General features: G+C 46.0%; 1 protein-coding gene across 1 annotated transcript in view; it reads right to left on the bottom strand.

The window, feature by feature from the left end:
* LOC138282435 (E3 ubiquitin-protein ligase TRIM39-like) overlaps positions 1–26312 on the bottom strand; it is a 105089-nt gene that overhangs the window by 47802 nt on the left and 30975 nt on the right. Inside the window, exons 4-5 of the mRNA XM_069220001.1 lie at positions 16779–16801; positions 14959–15074 (exon numbers count right to left, since the gene is read on the bottom strand). Coding sequence (XP_069076102.1) covers positions 14959–15074; positions 16779–16801 — 139 coding nt within the window. The remainder of the gene's footprint in view (positions 1–14958; positions 15075–16778; positions 16802–26312) is intronic.

Genomic DNA, 26312 nt, shown 5'->3' with positions numbered 1-26312 from the left:
TCACAGGGCAAAAAGGACGGTGTGGGCGGCAAGAGACAACTGGGACTCCTGAAATACCATCCTGGGGAATCAACGGAGCAGTATGATGGCACCCTGAAGACTAAGGAGGACATTACTTCAAATTGGGATACTGCCTCTGGCTCATCTCTGGAGGAAAAGGAGGATGCAGAGTAGTGCTAGAGGAAAAATGAAATGTAAATACTGATTGTCTGACAGTTGATGAGTAAATGGGGCAAGGTAAACAAGTGGAGAGCTACACATGATAAAGCGAGATGCAGCTGCATCATTCTAGATCTGCTCACTTCAGATCATCTGAGGGTGGGGAATATGCGTGGCTTGCTGACACACTATACTTTCATTATAAGGAGCTATGAGGCATAGGGCAGTTGGGGGTGTCCCCTATGAGGGGAATTGACTGGTTGTGAGGTCTTGAGGCCCACGTGGAATAGGCTCTCCCTGCGTATAGTTTCTAGAGTTGAACACTCACTTCCTAAGTTGTAGGGAAAATTGAGACTTACTCTGTCGTAGGAGGGTCAAAGGGCACACATGCTGTCAAACAGTTAGCATGTGTTTACCTGGGGTTGACTGGGTGGGAGGGGGTTGTTCTGTTTACTTTGTTAAGGCTGTGGTCTGAGTCACCCGGTCTCATTGAGGTACTTGTGGGGGAGTGGATGAAAAACCGCTCATCTGCGGGAGTGTGGACCTTCCGTGGCCCTCATTTCTACTGTTGTGTTATTGGTAGGGCCTCGTGCCCCACGAACTTGGTGCTAAACCCCTGTACTCGCCTGGGTGGCTTAGGATCAGCCTACTTACACATCTAATAATGGGCAGCCGGAAGACCACCGCATCTGCCATGAAGCTGGTCCAGCTAGATGCTCCCTTCACTGTGCCTGACACTCTCTGTGGGAGGCACCTGGTGAACACTCAGCACTTACACAGGATAAACTATATCAAGTCTTAGCAGCTATTGAAAGCTCTCAGAAATCAATGGAGACAGCTTTGGGATCCCTAGTCATGGAACTGAGCTTTCTCAAGGATGACGACCGGAAGCTGGCTGACAAAGTGATGGACGGCGAGAAGACTTTGGCAACACTTCAAAATCAAGCAGTGGACAATCAATCTGTTGTCCAGGAACTGCAGGAACAGGTTCACTAACTAGAGAAACAATCCAACGATGCAGAGGGTCGCTCCCATAGAAGCAATGTTTGCATCCTTGGCCTGCCTAAAGGGGTTGAGGGAACTGACCCCCTCTCATTCCTGGACACATGGTTCCACTCCTTCGTTCCTGCTTCCGACCTTATTGCCTTCTCTTTGGAGAGGGCACGCGAGTCCTGGCACATCGCCTCTCACCGGGATGCACAACCTTATCCTATGCTAGCACAGTTGCTTCATTTTCAGGCCAAAGATGCCATTCTACGGAGCCCAGAATTCACGGTCCCTTACAGCTAGAGCATGTCATGCTTTTCCCTGATTATACGCTGGCAGTTCAACACCAGTACGCTACCTTCCTAGAGGTTAAGAAACATCTCAGGCAGATGGGGGTCCAGTACATCTAACCATTTTCAGAAAGATTCAAGACCCTACATCAGGGTGAACCCCATTTCTTTAAAGACCCTAAAGAAGCATGGGACTGGACAGATATTCACCCAGATACCACCTTGCAGCGCAACAACAGTGAAACTGCCAAGCCACCCAGACCACAGTGGAAGCGGCAGTCCCATTCTCGTTAAGAGCTCCTTCCTTTCTGAGGTCAACTTCTCTGATAGCACCAGCGTTGCTGCAAATACTTGAAGACCACAGACAGACCCTCCACGCTGCGGCGCACTTGGGATTGGAGGTCAGCCCATCAGACTTGGACAATGACCCTCACATCTTTTCCTCAGATGGAGACTCTGGCTCTTCTGCTTCCACACAGAATACATTACCAAGTTACCCCCCAATTGGTGACACCCCAAACAGCAAAAAACAATATATGATTACCTTCTTAGGTCTTCCTTCATTTTACACACCTTGAGGTTTCGTAAGCATATGTACACCCCTCACCAATGCCAGCTCAGCAGCTCCTTTTTCATACCTACAACGTGCTCAAGTTGCCGGGCCCATGATGACTGCACTGACACGCACAGGGTGGTTCACGTCACACCCCTCTGCAGCTACTGCCATGGCCACCTCCCACTCACTACGACTGGTTATTATAGACACCCAGTTTGGGCATACTGCAGTTACTGTAGGCTCTTCAAGTTCCTTGTTTTATACCCACCCCCACCTGGCATCTCCTCCCCCCAACTCAAACCCTGGATGCTCTTAGTACAGTCCTGATGCTACGGACACGAGGCACTAATCACAATTGCTTGACAGAGTCTGTGCCTTCTCCCTTAGCCCCTGTACCACTCCCCCCCCCCCCCACACCCACAATGGTGCAACTGACTTCAGCTAGATTCCTCACGTTCAACATTAGGGGCATGCACACAGCATGCAAGCAATATTCTATCTATTCCTATCTCAAGCGGCATCAGACACACATATCCTTTTTACAAGCGACACATACTACATCCACAGAACTGCCCCGCCTCCAGAAGCAATGGTGTGGGTCTGCTTATGCTACCACAGGTTCCGTATTTGCCAGGGGTGCTACTATATGGATATGACCAGGGATCCTTTACAATCCTCCGAAGTTATATTAGGCAAAGAAGGGCGGTATCTCCCACTTGATGGTCGCCTTAAAGGCTTACCCGTATTAATAGGGAGCTTATATGCTCCTAACACCACTCAAGATGATTTTTGGACTGCACTATTAACACTGCTGGCTCATAAGACTCATATCCCCTGGATTTTAGGTGGTGATTACAACTGAGTCCTTGGCCTGCGGCTGGACCATTCTCACCCATCCTTGCACTGCTCCGTCTCTCACACTCAGACAGATCTTTTTGCATCCTGGGTATCGCACTGGTTATAGATGGATGTGTGGAGGGCTATTAACCCTACATCTCGATTTTACTCTTTTCATTCAATACACAATGATCTGCTTGTCCACCTTGACCTTGTCTTATGCTCCAGCACTTTGCTACCCTCCTTCCAGACTGCAGGACTGCAGACTACTTAGGCCGTGTGGTGTCTGCCCATTACGCCCATAACGTTGACTTGCAATGGAGCATCCCTATTCCGAAAAGACCAGGAAACGCACATCCAGCAGTACCTTACTGACAACAAAGGCACGGCCTCTAATGTACTCCTTGAGTGGGATGCCTTCAAGCGATCACTCGTGGTGTCTGCCTTCAAGCAATAGTAGGAGTTGGTTGTAGTCTTAACAAAGAACTTATGGAGGCATGCAGAGCCTGCCGGCGTTGGAATGGCAGGCTGAGCAGGAGGCATCTTATAGGCCTGCATTGCAACAGGGTAAACACCACCATGTCTCCCTTTTGGAGTGCTTGCGGTGCTTCAACCTTTTAGCCTACACAGCTAAAACCCATAGAGAGGGTGACAAATTGGGCCAGCTTCTTGCATGGTTAATTCCACAGAAGCAAAGCTAGACCCCAGTCCTCGAGGTGATTTCCCCCTCGGGAAGGTCCTCCATGCACAGCACAACATTCGTTTGGAATTCCACAGACACTTCTCCGACATCTATAAAGCACCCCACTTGACCCTGGACGATCTGTCGGCATTTTTCTTACACACCTCGCGCTACTGCGTAGCACTGCAAACTATGTGATACCTGAGCCTCTGTCATAGCACCGGCTAATGTTAAGAAGGCAATTAAGGACCTGGCCAGGAACAAGACTCCAAGCCTTGATGGCCTTCTTAGTGAGTATTATGGCACTTACACTACTACCTTAGCACCTCGCTTAACAGCTGTATATAATGAGGCCTTTTGATGGGCAAGTTACAGACCTCCCTTTGGAGTCATTACTAATCTCCATCCCTAAGTCTGATCGTGATCAGACCAATTTTGCCTCTTACTGACCTATCCCTATACTAGGGGCGGACAATAACATTCTAGGTAAAATCTTATCTGCTCGCTATGCCCAACTATTACCGGAACGTATTCACCCTGAACAGATTGGGTTTGTCCCCGGATGCAGCACTTCCCATAACATTCGCTGGTCGTTCCACGATCAGTACCAGATCCATGGTTGGTTCCCCTTTGCAGTGTGCCTGACCCTGGACCTGGAGAAAGGCATTTGACTCCTTAGACAGCAGTTATCTTTTTCAGGTTCTTGAGGGAATGGGCATAGGCACCCACCTTTTAGCCTACAACATGTTCCTATACACACCCCATTTTGCGTGTCCGGATGGGCAGGTACGTCTCAAATGTTTTTTCCCACAAACGCAGCACTCGGCAGGAGTGTCCTCCCTCCCCCTTGCTCTTCACATTGACAATGGAGCTCCCTGCTGTCTGACTCCGTCCAGATGGTGTACATTGGTGCATTCCCCTGGGGGACAGGACACAAGCAGTGTCATTGCACGCTGATGATCTGTTACTGTTTCTCCATGATGCTTATGCAGTTCTCACTCTCATCCAGAGTGCTCCGCAGTCATTCATCAGACTGTCTGGCCCAATGGTCAATTGGAACAAAACCACCGTCTACCCACTCCACAGTGATCTTGCCCCACAAGTGATCACTGTGGGTGGAACTCCTCTTCCCTAGTGCAACTCTGCAGTTCAATACTTAGGGATAAGCCTCTATCATTCCCCGTCAGACTTCTTCGAGGGCATCTATGCCCTGTACTAACATTGTTGAAATCCCTGGTGTCTTTTTGGAACGTACTCCCATTGGCAACAACTGGAAGGATCTCACTGTCAAAGATAGTGTGGCTTCTGTTCTCTTTTGCCAATCTCCCAGTGATACCTCCTCATAGCTTTTTTAGGACCTTGACATACTGCTAAATGAAGTATTTGGGGGCAATGGTGGGGGCTGGTTTGCCCTGAGGGAGTTACAACTACCCACTGGAGAGGGAGGACTAGGAACCCCTTCCTTTAAGGCCTATTTTCTAGCATCCCAGTTGCAGTGGGCGTCTAACTGGGTAGCCAACTGCAGTCTCAGAGAAACATGCAATCTCTCCATGCCGCTCTCGCCCGTTGCTGTTAGTCGTCTCTTGCTCCTGCGGGTACCACCAGGCCATACCCCACCCTTGCTACAAGTACAGTTAGACTACAAATGCTTAATTAGGACATGCACTCTAACACGTCACATTCTCCCATATGCACCAGGGTGTCCTCTTCAGGGCTTCCCCCACTATTCTGGTATATATACAGCCTCAGCTTTACATACCTGGCAGAGTTGCTATATCACCACAGTCGGTGATCTATTTTCAAATGGTCATCTCATTCCTTTTGAGCATCTCCAAACAGATTTTTGTCTCCTGGCTGGGCAGTTTCTCACCTGCCGCCAACTACATAATACTTACTGTACACTATGGTTGTCTAGAGACGAAGAGCCCCATACACACGCAGGGCTGCAGGCACTCCTCACTATGGGAGATGGCAGTCATTTATAGGGTGATCTGCAGCCACACTAGCTTTTCCTACGGGTCAAGTTGGAGGAAGATATAGGCAGGGTACTGAATGACAAAGATTGGACACAGGCACTAGAGCTCCCACATACCATCTTGAGAAATGCTTGGTTTAAAAACATTTATTTTCATATTCTTCACCATGCTTATATGCCCCCTGCCCGTACCCCCGTGCACAACTCAAGCAATATTTTCCCACTGCAGGCCTACACTGTCCCTGCTGCCACGCAGAAAATGCGGATTTCCAACATATGCTTTGGGTCTGTCCCACCTTGACCACCTACTGGCGTGATATTCATGCCACACTTTGTGAGGTTACCAAGCTCATGGATATATACACCTGGGAGGTATGTGCCCTCTATATTTTTAAACATAGAATGAATCACGCCGTCCATACTAGCTTCGCTGGTCTGGCCTTGTGATTAGCCAAGAGAACACTAACATTGCATTGGAAGGCCCCTTTTGCTCCACCGGTGTCGGCTTGGCAGAGCACAGTGCACATATGTGGGGCGGCAGAAGGAAATGCCCTCTGCTATGAAGAGGCACGCCACATTTGCAGGCGTCCCATTTCCCCCGAATGGGTTATGCTTTTGGCACAACGCCACCACCTTAGGTCCCCAGATGATCTCTCTCCATGAATCCATAGTGTTGATACCCATCCTCTGTGAGCCCACCACATGATACCCTCCTGCCACTGTACGCGACCCACCTACCCACCTGGGCACTGACCCTACAACTCTCCTTTGCACACATTGACATCATACTTGCAAAACGGACCTACCCTCCCACTCACCCTTGCAACTTACACGTATCGCGACCACCTCACCATGTACCCCACGGCTGAGAAGGTAGTATTCCTTCACGGTCTCAGTCTCCAGGCCCACCCCATCCCAAATTCTATTTTCATATGTTTTTGCTACAACAGCATTATTGATTGTATCTCTAGCAAAACACATTTTGTCTTGGAGTTTCCTTAGGCATTTTGTTTTTGAGAATGTTTGTGTATTGCTTTGTTTTCTCTTACAACACCTTAATAAAAATATATATTTTTTTAAATCTGAGTATGTAGAAATATAATTGGACTTATGGGGTCTCTAGAAGTGCAGAAAATCTGACCTCTGATGATTCAGCAGTTCAGCTCTATAATGAAGACAGCATTTAAGGAGTCTTGGTTGGATCACAAATAGTATGGAACTCGTTCTTTCCATACAGATGCAGCAGCTGGTGCAGACAACAAAAGTATCAAGAAGGTAGGCCATTAGAAGTTTAATTATTTAAGGTGCTATATGTGTCTACTTAGCTACCGTAGGGATTCCGAACTACTGGTCCCAGTTGGAAGATTGCCATCAGGGCCACAACCGGGCATCAGTACTTAAATACAAAACACATAGGCATCTGTATATAAATCATACACACTTATTTATATGTACCTAAACAGTTAGTAGCATGGTAATGTGTTTAAAAACATTGCAGAAGTCTCAAGCCAGACTAGCGGAAGGTCCTGAGTAGAAGCGGTGTCTCAGTTGTTATTTAGTGGTAGGGGCCATCATTGCCCAATGGGTTTTGGGGCCAACGAGCAACTTAGCCCTGCATTCACAACTCAGTGTGGAGGGGCAGTGCCCTGAATTGAAGCTCCCAAATTTACTGGGCACTGGTGTACCTAAACTTGAGGGGACCCCTCGGCAAAACACATGGAGCCCCCCCCCCCAAGCTCCAGATCCAGACAGAAGCTCTCAGGCCTGAATCCTGCCACCCATGCAGAGTGCTTCAGGGGGCCCCTGGAGCTCGGAGACCCTTTTGGCACTGCAGGCGCTATGGGGGCTATTGTTATGCCACTGTGACTGAGGTTGAGCCATCAAGTAGGTGGATTCTACTCCAATTTTGGTGATGCTTACTGGAGATGTATTAATGCAGATGGCTGCTACCCCTCTTTCAACCTAAACTATCTGGCTGCAACTGATTTAAATTCCAACCTGCTGTCTGTCATCTTTGACTCTGTACTGTTTTTTCTTTTTAATTTCTTTAAGGGTTTTTATTATATACGTTTGGAAACAACTGTTGCTCACATTTTTCTCAGTAAATGAATGCTTTTGATTATAACATATTTGTAAAAATGTTCTCAATGAGTAAATTGCAAAACCTATTCAACATTCACACTTGTAGTGTTTATGTACAAATCTGCTTTTTACCAATTGGACTGGGTGCAAGGGGTGGTGCATGCCACTTTTAATGATATACTAATCTTCAGTGCATGAGTGCAGATCCATCCCCACTAATGCAGGTAATATTTTCAATATTCTTATTTAGCTAAGCTGCATCTGGTTTCTATTGGTTTCTACTACTCAGGCCTTATCATATCTACTTCCTCTTACTCCTCTGACAGTTTCAAAAGGATATAATATTTCATCCCATAGGTCTGCTAATCAGTGTTTTTGCAACCCTCAGATTCCCTGCCACACTCTCAGCCCTGGACCACTTCTGAACCACACTCGTCCACCTGGTGTAGAAAGGGCCCTCGCCAGCCTTCATTGTCATTGCTAGTGCCCTCTTAGCTAGAAAAAATGCAAGATCTAGAAATCTATTGCCTGCTTTTTAAGGCTTCGGGTGTAGAAAGAATCCCAGACCTCAGATTCACAAAACTGCTTCCATACTTAATGTATTTTCACGGTGTGTAGTAGCCTGCTCCTACTATCAGATGATTTGAGGACATCTCCATACCATGTGGAAAGTCTGCAACTGGTGATTTGCATCAGGGACACACCAGGGTCTCTCTACCTAGCATCCTTTTTAGTTTCTGTGGATTAAGGTATGTTTGGTGGGGATAACTGAACTGGGTGTGTCGTGAGGACCCTTTTTAGTCCCTGGGTTGGGCACCCCTGTTTTAGCTTAGCTTTATGGTTTGTGTTTTACTCAACTTTTGTACACGTTTTTATTCATGTTATCAAAACTGCTTTTTAGCAATGGCTTTTACACATATAGCAGTTGCTTTCTTCTAGAAAGGGAAACTTAATCAGCCTTTGTACTACATATAATCAGTAACGTTTGCCCAAGGCTGTTAAATGCAGTACACAATATGCTAACTTGTATTGCCAGTCCAGAAGCCAGGTTCTATCCCCAAGACACATTATTACATCAGGATTGTGATCCCAATGGGGCATAGGTTATTCTATAAACTACACAGTGACCAAGGAGGGTAGAAGTCATTTCGGTCATGACCATCCTCCGGATGCGTGCTGCGCAACAGGCAGTTTTGCTGGTGCTGGACTACCAGTTTCCTGAGAGTATTGCCTTGTACACGACAGGCCGATTTCTGATATTCTATCAAGGTATGGGGCTGGAGCCAATCTCCTAAACCAGGCCAGACAGAAGGTTACAACCACTATGCTCTCAGTCATAGACTTAGGATTAGGCAGGAATCTCTAGAACATCTAGAACCTCGTTCACATTGGTGGGGATATTCATTTTCTTTATGCTGATTGTAATGTTGATTACTTTAGTTTGTTTCTTCTGCCTAATTTTTGCAGCACATGCTTTTTATATTAGACTGCAGTTGTTTTAATAAACGTATTGGAAACTTATCTCGCGTCTCACCTTGGCAAGCATGAGTAACAGAGCAAAAGGGATACGAACTGTTACCACAACTTCCCTGGGGAGTTGGAGTGTCATGTTCAGGTTGACATTCACTCATGACCCCAGTAGGTTTGGAGGGGCTTAAATATGGTGTTTCTTGACGTTTGGACCTTTTCCCACTCTGTTTTCTGTGTCTCTCCACAGGATAGCTTCCCAATTCACCCTTGGTTTATTCAGCTTTGTTTTTGTCATTGTAAGTAGGGTTCTATAAAACCATGTAACCAGCTTGTGGCAAGCTCCCATCATAAATAGGAGTTGTAGAAGACCATGTTGACGAGGCTCCTTTGATTTTGTTCCCTTGCACCATATAGTACATATGCTATTGCCTCATGTGTTAAAAGGGGGAAATCCATATTCCTCTATCGGCAATTTGATGGTATGAGTTCACTGGCTTCATAAAAGTGTCCTAGGGTAATATGTCCCCCCTCCTTCCAATCAGACTTTTGTCCTGTTGTACAAAAGCCCCCCTTTGTGAGAAACTCCATCAACTCCATCTGGTTCATATAACTGAAAGTGCAAGTTGTTTTTTCATACAGCATCTCCAACATCTGAAAGTGGTCCCAAAGAGTTGGGGCTTCCATGAGTCAGTGCCCAGTTACTGTGCAACAATGGAGAGTGTGGGGAATTTTGTGTGGTGTCTAATAATTGGGAGTGGGGTGGCTAGGTGAATCCCAAAAGTGGAAGGACTACCTATGTGCTGCCCTTATTTGCAGGCATCCAGTCCAGAGGGATCTTGTGCAGGAGGGAATGGGCACAGTCCAAGGTTTGTGCATGCCATGTGCAAGAAAGCCACCAGCACATCATCATACTTGATGTATAGAGTGAAATTAGAATGCTAGTATGGGAATAAAAAAGCCCCTGGTGAAGCACATTCCATATACCTCCTGGTGCTTGGACTGAGACAAAACCTCCCACCAATCCTTAGATCCCAGAGTGCAGTGGTGGCTAAGGCAGCGAGCTGGTGCAACATGTTATAAAAGTATAGCAGTGGATGGCTATCAACTAAGAAATCTGGTATAACCAATTACAACTGGGTGTAGCTTTACCCACGTTGTGTCATGATACAGTTTGTGAAGTGATTATGGGTAAGCTTTTGAGGTGCATCAGCCCTGCGTTCCCAGCCCAGGGTTGAGGTGCTATGCCCTATATTACCGCCCCCACATTGCTTGGGCGTTGAGTCACCATACAGGCAAAGTCAACCCCACTTTTGGTGATGCTTATTCTTGATGTATCAGTTAATGCTGACTGCTGCTACCTCGACCTCTCGCATCAAGCTAAACGATCTAATCTGCAATATGCTGGAAATATATATTCATTTGTGGGATGGCTGAGTAAACCCTAAAAGGGAAAGCCTGCCATGTGTCCTGTCCCAAACAATACACTCTCCACCTGGTCCCAGCAGATGGGGAGGTTTGTGCAGGAAGAATAAATTACATGGTTCTGGGATAGAACATGCCAAGGAATGTTGCAGGTGTTTCATCAGACCTGATGACTCCCAGAGCACAGCCTCGGGATATAAAAAGCCCACAGTGAGAGCAGTCCATTCATTTTCTGGTGCACTTATGGAGACAAACCCTCCAGCTATCTCTTTAAGGATGAGAACAGTTGGGAATTGTCACAAACAATGATAAAAGTAATGCAGCAACTGATACCAGCTTAGACATCAGCTTAGACATCTGGTAGCACCCATTACTTCTGGGTGTTTTCTACAGGAGTTGTGTCATGGAATGGTTCTGGGTGTGAATATGGGTGAGATTTTGTTTCTGAAGGGCACATAAACCCTGTATTCCTGGATTAGTGTAAGAGGTTATGCCCTGCCCGTCCATAGTTGATGCATGGCTCGGGCCTCAAGCAGGTAAAGTCTACCCCAGTGTTAGTGATGCTTACTGGAGCTCTATCTGTTAATTCTGAATGGTGCTAACAACCACTTCCACCATCAAGCTAAACTATCTTGTTTGTAATATACTGGAAATATTATTGGAAATATATATTCAGTTTAAACCCCAACTTGGTGTCTTTTATGTTTGACTTCATCTCATGTTAATGCACAATAAAGGGGTGGGAAAAGTGTGTCTGGTATGAGAGAGGTTTGAATAGGGTGGCAGGAGAACATCTAAAGGAGAAGCATGGTCTGTCTCCTGTACCCGCAGAAATTTTTATACAAATGTAAACAAGCATTTGGTTACAAAAAATAAGATCTTAGCTGATATTTTTGATAGAAATCTCTAGGCTTTGTCAGAGACCTCTCACTTAATTAAGTTCATGTATGTCTCTGTTCTTGAGGTTTCTGGCTAGTTAGTTACTGTCCTGTATACCAGAAATAGGTTTTCCAAAAATTGGTAGTTGTTTCTACTGCCATGTTTCCAAAATCTTACGCTCATTCTTATGCTCAGTATTCAGCAACCAGCAAAACATAAATGGGCCAAGCTGTACAGCTATATTTGATATGCAGTCTCCCATAATTAAAATATTTGTTCTGTACTGTTTGAACCATTTACTACTTCTAAGGACTCAAATTGTCAATCTTTGTGCCTACGTTATCACAGGTGCATTTTATGGGAGATTGGTCCTATAAACCCAAAAGGCACTCAACTCTAAAAAGGGCAGAACTGAATTCATATATGCAATCCTGGCAGGGAATCCCCTTCTTCTACTGTCAGAACTTCCTCGGTCACCCCCAAATCTGGGATACTTGGATTTCATCCATTTGTTTTTGCCAAATAAATAACAGACATAGGGGGTGATTCTAACTTCGGCGGGCGGCGGAGGCCGCCCGCCAAAGTTCCCCCACCAAAATACCGCTCCGCGGTCGAAAGACCGCTGAGGGTATTTTGGGATTTGCCCTGGGCTGGCGGGCGGCCGCCAAAAGGCCGCCCGCCAGCCCAGGGCAAATCAACCTTCCCACGAGGACGCCGGCTCAGAATTGAGCCGGCGTAGTGGGAAGGTGCGACGGGTGCAGTGGCACCTGTCGCGTATTTCAGTGTCTGCATAGCAGACACTGAAATACTTTGTGGGGCCCTCTTACGGGGGCCCCTGCAGTGCCCATGCCATTGGCATGGGCACTGCAGGGGCCCCCAGGGGCCCCGCGGCACCCCCTACCGCCATCCTGTTCCTGATGGGAGACCCGCCAGGAACAGGATGGCGGTAGGGGGTGTCAGAATCCCCATGGCGGCGGAGCGCGCTCCGCCGCCATGGAGGATTCTGCAGGGCAGCGGGAAACCGGCGGGAGACCGCCGGTTTCCCGCATCTGACCGCGGCCGAACCGCCGCGGTCAGAATGCCCTGCGGGGCACCGCCGGTCTGTCGGCGGTGCTCCCGCCGACCCTGGCCCCGGCGGTCTGAGACCGCCGGGGTCAGAATGACCCCCATAATCTGATACATTTTTCCATTCCATGGAAGAGCAGCTTCCATTTTAAAAGCAGGGTAGCCCTTGTGTGGGAATATCTGAGGTTGTCCCTGAAGAACATGTTTTCGGGACGATTCCATGGAAGTATAAATGTCTTAAGATTGAAGGTCCCAAGATGAAGGCCTTCTCTAAGGTCCCACCCAATTCTATTTCAAGCTAATGACACAAATGTAGTTACAATAAACTTTATTGGTTATGAATTGTGTATTAAAAAGGCATTAGTGTTCACTGAAAATGCAGTGAAGGTTGCATTCTTTCCCAAAACACGCAAATGTTAAATGTAAACACTGATAAGCATTAGTCTGAAGTCTATGGAATGCATTGCTAATGATATCGTATATATTATTTCACATATACATTAACATTGCATCAATGACACAAGTGAAGACATGATAAACAGCCATGCTTCACAATTGGGTGGTGCCTCATAAATAAATGAATAACCTTTGATTTAGAGACAGCAGAAACTACCTAGTCAACCCTCCCTTGTCCCACTACTTACTGCATGAGATGCATCACCTTCCCTAAAGACACCAGGTGATCTTAGCTTGAATGAAGAACGCCTAACCCTTCTCCTAGTTTGCCTAAGGCTTATTCTGCCATGAGAGCACATATAGGGCGACCCAGCCCTCAACAATGCTTATTTTTTGTAGCTTCTGCAAAAGATACCTGGATTTTGGCTGGGCGGGACCTGTTTCCTAGCATGTTTTTATTTTCTTCTAGCGTATGGCAGCGCAGTGGGTATTTCAGGGAGCCAGGCTTGCTAACAAAAGGCCAGGTTTACTGCAGTTCTCTTGGCTAAGAGAATTCTGGATTCTCTGCCTTGGTGACTGGTACCACCAGACCGAAAGCAAAGTGTTCCTCTAGCCTTTCCAGTGTCTGTGGTGGTTACCACAGATGACAGCAGTTGTGGTTAGGGGGAAAGATTGATAACACTCTTACCAAAGAGGAAGTGGCTTTCCTGAAAGGGTGTCATTCTTCCAACTGGAGGGAGCAGATTTTCCGTACAAGAGCAGGGTCAACCAGTCCTGATTTGCACTATTAGGTTTTTTCAGTCCTGGAAGATTCACACAACAAGAGTCATGCAAGGAACAGACTTGTTAATCTTATGGTCAGCATTAGCTATGACTTTCCATTTATTGTCAGCCCAGTTCCCTATATCCTTGTACTTGTATGCTCTAGTCGGTGTTGCATTACCTTAAGGAAGACTTTAATCTGGAGCTGAGCATTTGCACCCTCAAGGTTAAGTGGGCAGCCTTAAAGGCAGTACATGTTCTTCGGGAGTGAGGTGCTTTCCAATATCAAAATGTTGTGTGCCCTGTCTTATAAAGGGTTTTTATTTGTGGAGCCCCCACTCTAAATCAGTGGTCTCTTATTGGGATATGGGATAGTATTTGAGTGCTACAATTTCAGCCTTGTGAACCTTTGAATGAGGTAGATCTGAAACTTATGACGTTCCTGGTGGCAATAATGGCAGCACACCTGCTTTGGGAGTTGGCTTCTTTGTCCGTCTGGGCTCTCCAACTACAAGTTGCCCTGAATAGGCTGTTGTTAAATTTAGGACCTAGCATGCAGCCCAAAGCAGGGAATTAGCAGAGGACGCCCAGTTTATATTAAACCACTGGCGTCTTTACATGTGATAGGGAGAGAGGACAGGACTGCACATTACAGGGTTTAATGTAGACTGGCAGTCCATTACCAAGACCCCACTAAGGGAAAACACTTGCAAAGACTGGGTTGGATCTGATGGTAGTAAGCTAGCCCACCCGTGGACCCCACTAATTAAGTATAATGATAATTTATTCATTAGTCTTTATCTTCACAGATTATGGATTACTAACCTTTGACACCACTAGTGAAGTATGTAGTCAATGGTGGTAGAATTTAACAGAAAGGTATTTGGTCCTGAAGAAATCCTCTTGACACACCCTATGGTAATTTACTGTGGGCTGAAATTGCCAACCTCCTAGCAGGGTCGAACTATTTATTCCCCTTCAACTTTCTTTTTGATAAACCTACCAACTAATGACAGAAATAATGTTGTTGTCTACTATTAGGTTGTTTCATCTTATTTTTCTCTACGGTCTACATTTCATGCCTCACCATAACGACCAATTGGGTAGGACGAGCTTCCATTTTAAGAGCTGAAGTCTGCATTGGTTAAAAACCTTCAACTAATAAGTAGAGGGGCCTTATTCTCTAGGCCTGATAACAGAAGTATTTAGTAGAGTGACTTTAGAATCTGCTTCACAATTGTTTATAAAGGTCATGAAATATGTCAGATGAAACAACAGTTGGCACCTACATCAACCCTCTCTAGAGCGCTTCATGTTCATGAACCGAATGTTGGAAGGTGTACACTTGGGATCTTCCTCTCCTTCTTTCTCTCCTTTAGTAGCAACCTTTACATACCTTTAAAATCTGCCACAGCTTTCTGTAAGTACATGTGCTGTTCGTGGAAATGCTGCATCTTCTCTTCTGGCTCTAGGCGCTCTGCCACTGTTTTCTGAACATCCACAAATTTGCACCTGAAAAAAGAATGGTTGAGTGAAATGCAACCGAGCATTCCCTAAGGCTTACACAGGGTCAAGGCAGGAGGCACCAAGTCAAGTACTTAAAATAAAATGTAGGCTCTACGTCTTGCAAAACTACTGACTCTTGTCCATGCGTTAGAACAGTCTATATTTCAATAAGAGTACATTTATTCAATGTGTGATTATGTAGTTTATTTAACATTCATTTACCTTTTTCCTAAAATGAGGAAACATTTTGAGTCTGTGGGATTATGAAATAACACAAATTATTCAGCCCAGCAAGCTGTTGATCTAAGATGATGGAGATTGAAGGTCAGTTCACAAAGTGATATGGGCACCTAAATTCCACTAAGGGTTGCAAAAAATCAATTTGCGAAAGTTAATTTGACATACTTGGGGAAAATATTTCTCATGAAAATTGTCCTTATAGACAGTACTTTAAATGGAACTAAAGAACTGCGGTACTCCATCTTTAGAGTACTCCCATTAAATGTATTGCAGCAGTACAGAGAAGAGCAGGTACTCTCCCTTTGAAATTAAAGAAGTGCAGGTGCTCAGTACCAGAGAGTACCTGACCATTTAAATCACTGCTTTAGATTAAAAAATCTACGAGTACAATGTATTTTTCAGCAGTTGTAAATAAATCGCAAGTTAGGACATTCCAAGAAGACCCTCCACAATACACGTCCCTATATTTAATGTGGTTCTAGGGAAATGGGTTTGTTTACAGGATAAGATACTATCTTTGCGAAGAAGAAAATAACATTTATTGATGCAGAATTTTTCACTAGTGCAATTGAGAATGAGAAAATCTTGCCCACTTGAGTACTCCTGGAAATCTAGCTCTCTCATAGATTTCCATGTATATTCTTGGGACTCTTTCGGAATCCCATTAAAATCTGAAATCTACTCAACACGTGTGAGTGAGCATGGGATATGTAAATTGGACCCCGTGGGACTTGTAGCGCTGGTAGCGGATTGCACCTGATACAAACTTTGCTCTAGGGTCTCAGACACAAAATTCACGATTTTTAGATGAGCAGCCTCAGGCACAAAATTCACGATTGTAAGATGTGCAAGATGAAAAGCTGGGCACATGCGCGTGAGGTGTGAACGAACAACACACTGAGAGGCTAAAATGTTGTTTGTCTGACATTACCGTTCAGTCAATAAGATTGAGAGAGGGAGTGAGTACTTGAGTAAGTCAGAGGGCAAATGAGTGATTAAGCAAGAGTGAGTCAGGAGCCTCACTTAGATGTGCACAGTGCAGCATAAGCACCTCTTTGTAATGAGGTCCACGGTGGCTTACATGCAGGACATACTTGCAAAATGTTACTTCATTACATTTGACCCTGCCTCTATAATCTCTGTTCATTTGAGGACTATAGACACGGAACTTCAGGGAATATTTTGTGGGTGAATCTCCGTGGAATTTGTTGGAAAATCAGACAATTATGTTACAGAATTTTCAGGCTAAGAAAATGAAAACGAATGAACATTGTAAAATTAAACATGATTTTTATAAAAGCATCGAATTCAATTACATGTTTAGTGTATTCTGTATAGACGTTCTGTACCTAGATAGACATAATGATAAAAACCTGAGATGGACTCTGAAATATTGAGACTTGATAATTCTAAGGGCTCCAAGTTCAGATCTTACACAATCTACTCATTGTACGAAATAACGGGCCTTACCTGTCCAGGAGCGTTCTAGATGCCTATTAAAAAAGGACAAAGGGGAGTTACGTTTTTAATTGGAAAATCATTATTCACTGTAATACAAAAGCAAAATGTTTAGTGCTTGATAATGAAAGGGGGATTCTAAAGGCAGGCAAGCAAAATCAGGTTATTTATAGAGAGAGAGGATATAAAGCACAAGATGCAAAGATACATAAGGAGTTTATATATGAAAGCGGATTGCCAATGAAATTACATTGTTAATTAGACAGATGTACAATAAGAAAATGCAGGTTTTTGAGTTGTCCAAGCAAGCTAATGTCTTCCAAGGGGAATGAATTATAGAAAGAAGATGAGACACAATGCACACATGACTATGGGGCATATGTATCAAACGATTTTGCATTCACAAACTGTGAGAATCACTACATTCAACAGTTTGTGAATCCAAAATAGCTATTGCAAATGTATGAAAGGCATTGGCGGTCCAATTTTAGGGAATCACAATTTTTGCGATTTCCTATAATTGCGACTCCAAATAGGAAATTGCAATTTGCGGTTCCCTAAATAGGAAATCCCAAATAGGGATTGCCTATTTGGGATCCCCTAAGCACAACATGTACCAAGCATTTCCTAAAAGTGAAATGGGCATTTAGGAAATGCTATTACCATTGACTCCAAGTCGATGGTAACAATGTGCAATTGAAAATAATGCATCAAAAATGATTTTTTTAAAGTGCCAAGTAGCTCACACATGCCCATATGTCATGTGTGCACTTTACATGTGCACAATTTATTTCAGGGGTGCATCAAAGGGGGCCTTAGACCACTAGGCACCCTTGGTTTTGCATTTCCTAATTTGCAATGTCCTAATAGGTTATTGCAAATTAGGAAATGCAAACCCTTTCGCACCTATGGGACTTTAGGCCCATAGGACCGAATGGAGTACCATTTCCTAATGGCGATACAATTGCGACTCTGTTGGAACAACTTTTAGGGAATAGCTATTTTGTTACATACCATTTTGCATTTCCTAAATGGCAATTACCTAAAATCTGTTCTTTGAGGAATGCAAAATGGAAGTTTGACACATATGGCCCTCTATCTTGTTTGAATAAAATCTACTTGTTACGATCACAGTTTTCTAATCAGAGCTAGAGTGCTACCCTGACTAACAGAATAACCTAATTTACTGGTAATCTTCATTACTCTGAGTCAAGATCTTCCTCGTCTCAGTCCTTACTTATTAAGGCTCACTGCCTCACGACATTGACTTCCTTGAGATTTTTTTAAAATAAGAGAATCAACAGCGGGAATACACTGTCAGTCTTTCCTCTGTTATTATTACACTATCCTACAATGAGAAAATGTATTTTAATGGCGAACAGTGGTAAATACTATACACAGAAAAGTAAAGGAGCCTATCTCACAAATATGCTTGAAGTGATATATGACACTTTCTGCTTGCTTCTCCTATTACTCAGTTGGGGTACGTTAGGATGTAGAAGAGATCTGACCCTCTGAGGGCCCTGTACACTTTCATCAGCTACACCACTGCAGTTACATCCCTGAGTAGGACTTCGGAACCAGGAAGTTCTGATGCATTTCCAGCCCCATGGACATCAATTCACTAAAATCCCAATAGTAGCAAAAGCCCCATAGCATCACAGCTTGCACTCACCCTAAGCTCCCCCTCAGCATCCCCTGACACTTTATTTTTACTGTTCAGGAGCAGGAGTGTCGCTTCACAGCTTGCAGACACCCTGTTTGAGTTGTTAGAACCTTCCAAAAATGTGTTTCCTGAAAAATAGTTGGGTATGGGTGCTTTCAGTCAGATATGGTGAGATGGCTGTGGGATTGCACCAGGAATTTTCACATATACACATGCAAAAAGGCACACATTCTCTCTCTGTCTCAGTTTTGAAAGTCCTCAAAAATATTGCTTTTTTTAACAAAATATTGTGTTTTCTCTCCTAGTACTCCTTCCTATCCGCATTCCTCTCCCTTTCCACTGCCCATTCGGCCCCTTTCATGTGCCCTGCTTGTCCTATCACACATTAAAACATTATGGGGCTTATTTACAAGCTCAGGTGCGCCACCGAAGCATCACTTTTTTGACACTGCAGACCCATATCTACAAGGCCACGCAAAGCCACTGTGCGTGACTTTACATGAGCTTGTAGATATGGTGTAATGCAATGCAGCACAAGTTTGTGCGTTGTCTCACACTGCGTCTGGGAGGCGTGCCAGGGGAATTGATGTGGGTGTTCCCACTCAACACTGACACAATTTACAACATAGTGTAAATCTGGGGTAGCGTCAAAAACAAACTCCTCCCCAGAGCATTCTGCAGCACTCACAGAATGAGGAAAACACCTCTTGTGATTGTTTTTTTGCAGGAAGGTCCCCCTTCCTGCACAAAAACAATCATGCCAATAACACAGACACTCTTTCACCATGGTGCAACGGTTCCTACGTTGGAGCTCAGCTGCAATTAGTGCCATTGCTGGCCGATGAAAGGACAGAAATGCACAGTATCTTGTAGATATGGTGTATTCCTGCCCTTTGGAATAGGCGTAGGGCAACACAGCAAATGGACAAGCGTTGCTGCCCTAAGCCAATTCTTTGTAGTTAAGGCCCTGTAAGGAAATGCCTCCTTGGCATGGTTGCCCCCTGACTTTTTGCCTTTGCTGATGCTATGTTTACAATTGAAAGTGTGCTGAGGCCTGCTAACCCGGCCCCAGCACCAGTGTTCTTTCCCTAACCTGTACTTTTGTATCCACAATTGGCAGACCCTGGCATCCAGATAAGTCCCTTGTAACTGGTACTTCTAGTACCAAGGGCCCTGATGCCAAGGAAGGTCTCTAAGGGCTGCAGCATGTCTTATGCCACCCTGGAGACCTCTCACTCAGCACAGACACACTGCTTGCCAGCTTGTGTGTGCTAGTGAGAACAAAACGAGTAAGTCGACATGGCACTCCCCTCAGGGTGCCATGCCAGCCTCTCACTGCCTATGCAGTATAGGTAAGACACCCCTCTAGCAGGCCTTACAGCCCTAAGGCAGGGTGCACTATACCATAGGTGAGGGTACCAGTGCATGAGCATGGTACCCCTACAGTGTCTAAACAAAACCTTAGACATTGTAAGTGCAGGGTAGCCATAAGAGTATATGGTCTGGGAGTTTGTCAAACACGAACTCCACAGCACCATAATGGCTACACTGAAAACTGGGAAGTTTGGTATCAAACTTCTCAGCACAATAAATGCACACTGATGCCAGTGTACATTTTATTGTAAAATACACCACAGAGGGCACCTTAGAGGTGCCCCCTGAAACTTAACCGACTATCTGTGTAGGCTGACTAGTTTTAGCAGCCTGCCACAAACCGAGACATGTTGCTGGCCCCATGGGGAGAGTGCCTTTGTCACTCTGAGGCCAGTAACAAAGCCTGCACTGGGTGGAGATGCTAACACCTCTCCCAGGCAGGAATTGTCACACCTGGCGGTGAGCCTCAAAGGCTCACCTCCTTTGTGCCAACCCAGCAGGACACTCCAGCTAGTGGAGTTGCCCGCCCCCTCCGGCCAGGCCCCACTTTTGGCGGCAAGGCCGGAGAAAATAATAAGAAAAACAAGGAGGAGTCACTGGCCAGTCAGGACAGCCCCTAAGGTGTCCTGAGCTGAGGTGACTCTGACTTTTAGAAATCCTCCATCTTGCAGATGGAGGATTCCCCCAATAGGGTTAGGATTGTGACCCCCTCCCCTTGGGAGGAGGCACAAAGAGGGTGTACCCACCCTCCGGGCTAGTAGCCATTGGCTACTAACCCCCCAGACCTAAACACGCCCTTAAATTTAGTATTTAAGGGCTACCCTGAACCCTAGAAGATTAGATTCCTGCAACTACAAGAAGAAGGACTGCCTAGCTGAAAACCCCTGCAGCGGAAGACCAGAAGACGACAACTGCCTTGGCTCCAGAAACTCACCGGCCTGTCTCCTGCCTTCCAAAGATCCTGCTCCAGCGACGCCTTCCAAAGGGACCAGCGACCTCGACATCCTCTGAGGACTGCCCCTGCTTCGAAAAGACAAGAAACTCCCGAGGACAGCGGACCTGCTCCAAGAAAAGCTGCAACTTTGTTTCTAGCAGCTTTAAAGAACCCTGCAAGCTCCCCGCAAGAAGCGTGAGACTTGCAACACTGCACCCGGCGACCCCGACTCGGCTGGTGGCGATCCAACACCTCAGGAGGGACCCCAGGACCACTCTAAGACTGTGAGTACAAAAACCTGTCCCCCCTGAGCCCCCACAGCGCCGCCTGCAGAGGGAATCCCGAGGCTTCCCCTGACCGCGACTCTTTGAACCTACAGTCCCGACGCCTGGGAGAGACCCTGCACCCGCAGCCCCCAGGACCTGAAGGACCGGACTTTCACTGGAGAAGTGACCCCCAGGAGTCCCTCTCCCTTGCCCAAGTGGAGGTTTCCCCGAGGAACCCCCCCCTTGCCTGCCTGCAGCGCTGAAGAGATCCCGAGATCTCTCATAGACTAACATTGCGAACCCGACGCTTGTTTCTACACTGCACCCGGCCGCCCCCGCGCCGCTGAGGGTGAAATTTCTGTGTGGACTTGTGTCCCCCCCGGTGCCCTACAAAACCCCCCTGGTCTGCCCTCCGAAGACGATGGGTACTTACCTGCAAGCAGACCGGAACCAGGGCACCCCCTTCTCTCCATTCTAGCCTATGCGTTTTGGGCACCACTTTGAACTCTGCACCTGACCGGCCCTGAGCTGCTGGTGTGGTAACTTTGGGGTTGCTCTGAACCCCCAACGGTGGGCTACCTTGGACCAAGAACTAAGCCCTGTAAGTGTCTTACTTACCTGGTTAACCTAACAAATACTTACCTCCCCTAGGAACTGTGAAAATTGCACTAAGTGTCCACTTTTAAAACAGCTATTTGTGAATAACTTGAAAAGTATACATGCAATTTTGATGATTTGAAGTTCCTAAAGTACTTACCTGCAATACCTTTCGAATGAGATATTACATGTAGAATTTGAACCTGTGGTTCTTAAAATAAACTAAGAAAAGATATTTTTCTATATAAAAACCTATTGGCTGGATTTGTCTCTGAGTGTGTGTACCTCATTTATTGTCTATGTGTATGTACAACAAATGCTTAACACTACTCCTTGGATAAGCCTACTGCTCGACCACACTACCACAAAATAGAGCATTAGTATTATCTATTTTTACCACTATTTTACCTCTAAGGGGAACCCTTGGACTCTGTGCATGCTATTCCTTACTTTGAAATAGCACATACAGAGCCAACTTCCTACATTGGTGGATCAGCGGTGGGGTACAAGACTTTGCATTTGCTGGACTACTCGGCCAATACCTGATCACACGACAAATTCCAAAATTGTCATTAGAAATTCATTTTTGCAATTTGAAATTTTTCTAAATTCTTAAAAGTCCTGCTAGGGCCTTGTGTGTTACGTCCCTGTTTAGCACTTCTTTTAGAGTTTAAAAGTTTGTAAAAGTTTGAATTAGATTCTAGAACCAGTTGTAGATTCTTAAAAAGTATTCCAACTTTTAGAAGCAAAATGTCTAGCACAGATGTGACTGTGGTGGAACTCGACACCACACCTTACCTCCATCTTAAGATGAGGGAGCTAAGGTCACTCTGTAAAATAAAGAAAATAACAATGGGCCCCAAACCTACCAAAATACAGCTCCAGGAGCTTTTGGCAGAGTTTGAAAAGGCCAACCCCTCTGAGGGTGGCAACTCAGAGGAAGAGAATAGTGACTTGGAGGACAATTCCCCCCTACCAGTCCTATCTAGGGAGAACAGGGTCTCTCAAACCCTGACTCCAAAAATAATAGTCAGAGATGCTGGTTCCCTCACAGGAGAGACCAACACCTCTGAAATCACTGAGGATAACTCCAGTGAAGAGGACATCCAGTTAGCCAGGATGGCCAAAAGATTGGCTTTGGAAAGACAGATCCTAGCCATAGAGAGGGAAAGACAAGAGATGGGCCTAGGACCCATCAATGGTGGCAGCAACATAAATAGGGTCAGAGATTCTCCTGACATGTTGAAAATCCCTAAAGGGATTGTAACTAAATATGAAGATGGTGATGACATCACCAAATGGTTCACAGCTTTTGAGAGGGCTTGTGTAACCAGAAAAGTGAACAGATCTCACTGGGGTGCTCTCCTTTGGGAAATGTTCACAGGAAAGTGTAGGGATAGACTCCTCACACTCTCTGGACCAGATGCAGAATCTTATGACCTCATGAAGGGTACCCTGATTGAGGGCTTTGGATTCTCCACTGAGGAGTACAGGATTAGGTTCAGGGGGGCTCAAAAATCCTCGAGCCAGACCTGGGTTGACTTTGTTGACTACTCAGTGAAAACACTAGATGGTTGGATTCAAGGCAGTGGTGTAAGTAATTATGATGGGCTGTACAATTTATTTGTGAAAGAACACCTGTTAAGTAATTGTTTCAATGATAAACTGCATCAGCATCTGGTAGACCTAGGACCAATTTCTCCCCAAGAATTGGGAAAGAAGGCGGACCATTGGGTCAAGACAGGGGGTGACCAAAAGAAAGGGGTCACAAAGACTCCCCAGGGGAAGAGTGATGAGACAACCAAAACTAAAAATAGTAAAGAGTCTTCTACAGGCCCCCAAAAACCTGCACAGGAGGGTGGGCCCAGAGCCTCTTCACAAAACAATGGGTACAAGGGTAAAAACTTTGATCCCAAAAAGGCCTGGTGTCATAGCTGTAAACAGCATGGACACCAAACTGGAGACAAGGCCTGTCCCAAGAAAGGTTCCACTCCAAACTCCCATCCAGGTAACACTGGTATGGCTAGTCTCCAAGTGGGATCAACAGTGTGCCCAGAGCAAATCAGGGTCCACACTGAAGCTACTCTAGTTTCTGAGGGTGGGGTGGATTTAGCCACACTAGCTGTCTGGCCGCCTAACATGCAAAAATACAGACAGCAACTCTTAATTAATGGGACTAGAATAGAGGGCCTGAGGGATACAGGTGCCAGTGTCACCATGGTGACAGAGAAACTGGTTTCCCCTGGCCAATACCTGACTGGAAAAACTTACACAGTCACCAACGCTGACAATCAGAGAAAAGTACATCCCATGGCAATGGTTACTTTAGAATGGGGAGGGGTCAATGGCCTGAAACAGGTGGTGGTCTCCTCAAATATCCCAGTGGACTGTCTGCTTGGAAATGACCTGGAGTCCTCAGCATGGGCTGAGGTAGAACTAAAAACCCATGCAGCAATGCTGGGTATCCCTGAACTGGTGTGTGTGAAAACAAGAGCACAGTGCAAGGCACAGGGTGAACAAGTAGAGCTGGAGTCTGGAAGAATGGCCCAGCCTACCAAGAGGAAAGGAAAGTCAGTTGGGAAACCAACTGCAACACAGCAAAAGAAAGGGAACCTCTCTTCTCAGGAAGAAGTTCTGCCCTCTGAGGGAACTGAGCCTTTGGAGCTTGAACCTTATCAGGTTGAGCTCTTGGGCCCAGGGGGACCCTCAAGGGAGGAGCTGTGTAAGGGACAAGAAACCTGTCCCTCTCTTGAAGGCCTTAGGCAGCAAGCTGCTGAAGAGTCCAAAGGCAAGAAAAATGGAACGCATAGGGTCTATTGGGAAGATGGACTCCTATACACTGAGGCCAGAGACCCCAAACCTGGTGCCACTAGGAGAGTGGTAGTGCCTCAGCTGTTCAGGAAGTTCATCCTAACATTGGCCCATGACATTCCCCTTGCTGGACATTTGGGACAAACCAAGACGTGGGAGAGGTTAGTCAACCACTTCTACTGGCCCAATATGTCCAACATGGTTAAGGAGTTTTGCCTCTCCTGCCCCACCTGTCAAGCCAGTGGTAAGACAGGTGGGCATCCAAAGGCCCCCCTCATTCCACTTCCAGTGGTGGGGGTTCCCTTTGAAAGAGTGGGTGTGGACATAGTTGGTCCACTAGAACCTCCCACAGCCTCAGGAAATATGTATATCCTGGTAGTAGTGGATCATGCTACCAGGTATCCTGAAGCTATTCCCCTTAGGTCGACTACTGCCCCTGCAGTAGCCAAGGCCCTCATTGGTATCTTTACCAGAGTGGGTTTCCCTAAGGAGGTGGTGTCTGACAGAGGTACCAACTTCATGTCAGCATACCTAAAGCACATGTGGAATGAGTGTGGAGTGACTTATAAATTCACTACACCATACCATCCACAAACTAATGGCTTGGTTGAGAGATTCAACAAGACATTAAAAGGCATGATCATGGGGCTCCCAGAAAAACTCAAAAGGAGATGGGATGTCCTCTTGCCATGTCTACTTTTCGCTTACAGAGAGGTGCCACAGAAGGGAGTAGGATTCTCACCCTTTGAACTTCTGTTTGGACATCCTGTAAGGGGACCACTTGCCCTTGTTAAAGAAGGCTGGGAGAGACCTCTCCATGAGCCTAAACAGGACATAGTGGACTATGTACTTGGCCTTCGCTCTAGAATGGCAGAGTACATGGAAAAGGCAACCAAAAACCTTGAGGCCAGCCAACAGCTCCAGAAGTTTTGGTATGACCAAAAGGCTGCACTGGTTGAGTTCCAACCAGGGCAGAAAGTCTGGGTTCTGGAGCCTGTGGCTCCCAGGGCACTCCAGGACAAATGGAGTGGCCCTTACCCAGTGCTAGAGAGGAAGAGTCAGGTCACCTACCTGGTGGACCTGGGCACAAGCAGGAGCCCCAAGAGGGTGATCCATGTGAACCGCCTTAAGCTCTTCCACGACAGGGCTGATGTGAATCTGTTAATGGTAACAGATGAGGATCAGGAGGCAGAGAGTGAACCTCTCCCTGATCTTCTGTCATCAGACCCAAAAGATGGCACAGTAGATGGAGTGATCTACTCAGACACCCTCTCTGGCCAACAGCAAGCTGATTGTAGGAGAGTCCTACAACAGTTTCCTGAACTCTTCTCCTTAACCCCTGGTCAGACACACCTGTGTACCCATGATGTGGACACAGGAGACAGCATGCCTGTCAAAAACAAAATCTTTAGACAGTCTGACCATGTTAAGGAAAGCATCAAGGTGGAAGTCCACAAGATGCTGGAATTGGGAGTTATTGAGCGCTCTGACAGTCCCTGGGCTAGCCCAGTGGTCTTAGTCCCCAAACCTCACACCAAAGATGGAAAGAAAGAGATGAGGTTTTGTGTGGACTACAGAGGGCTCAACTCTGTCACCAAGACAGATGCCCATCCAATTCCAAGAGCTGATGAGCTCATTGATAAATTAGGTGCTGCCAAATTCCTAAGTACCTTTGACTTGACAGCAGGGTACTGGCAAATAAAAATGGCACCTGGAGCAAAAGAAAAGACAGCATTCTCCACACCTGATGGGCATTATCAGTTTACTGTTATGCCCTTTGGTTTAAAGAATGCCCCTGCCACCTTCCAAAGGTTGGTGAATCAAGTCCTTGCTGGCTTGGAGTCCTTTAGCACAGCTTATCTTGATGATATTGCTGTCTTCAGCTCCACCTGGCAGGA

Source organism: Pleurodeles waltl, chromosome 2_2 (assembly GCF_031143425.1).
Source record: "Pleurodeles waltl isolate 20211129_DDA chromosome 2_2, aPleWal1.hap1.20221129, whole genome shotgun sequence".
Lineage (NCBI taxonomy): Eukaryota > Metazoa > Chordata > Amphibia > Caudata > Salamandridae > Pleurodeles > Pleurodeles waltl.
This window is presented reverse-complemented; position numbering and strand designations above follow the sequence as displayed.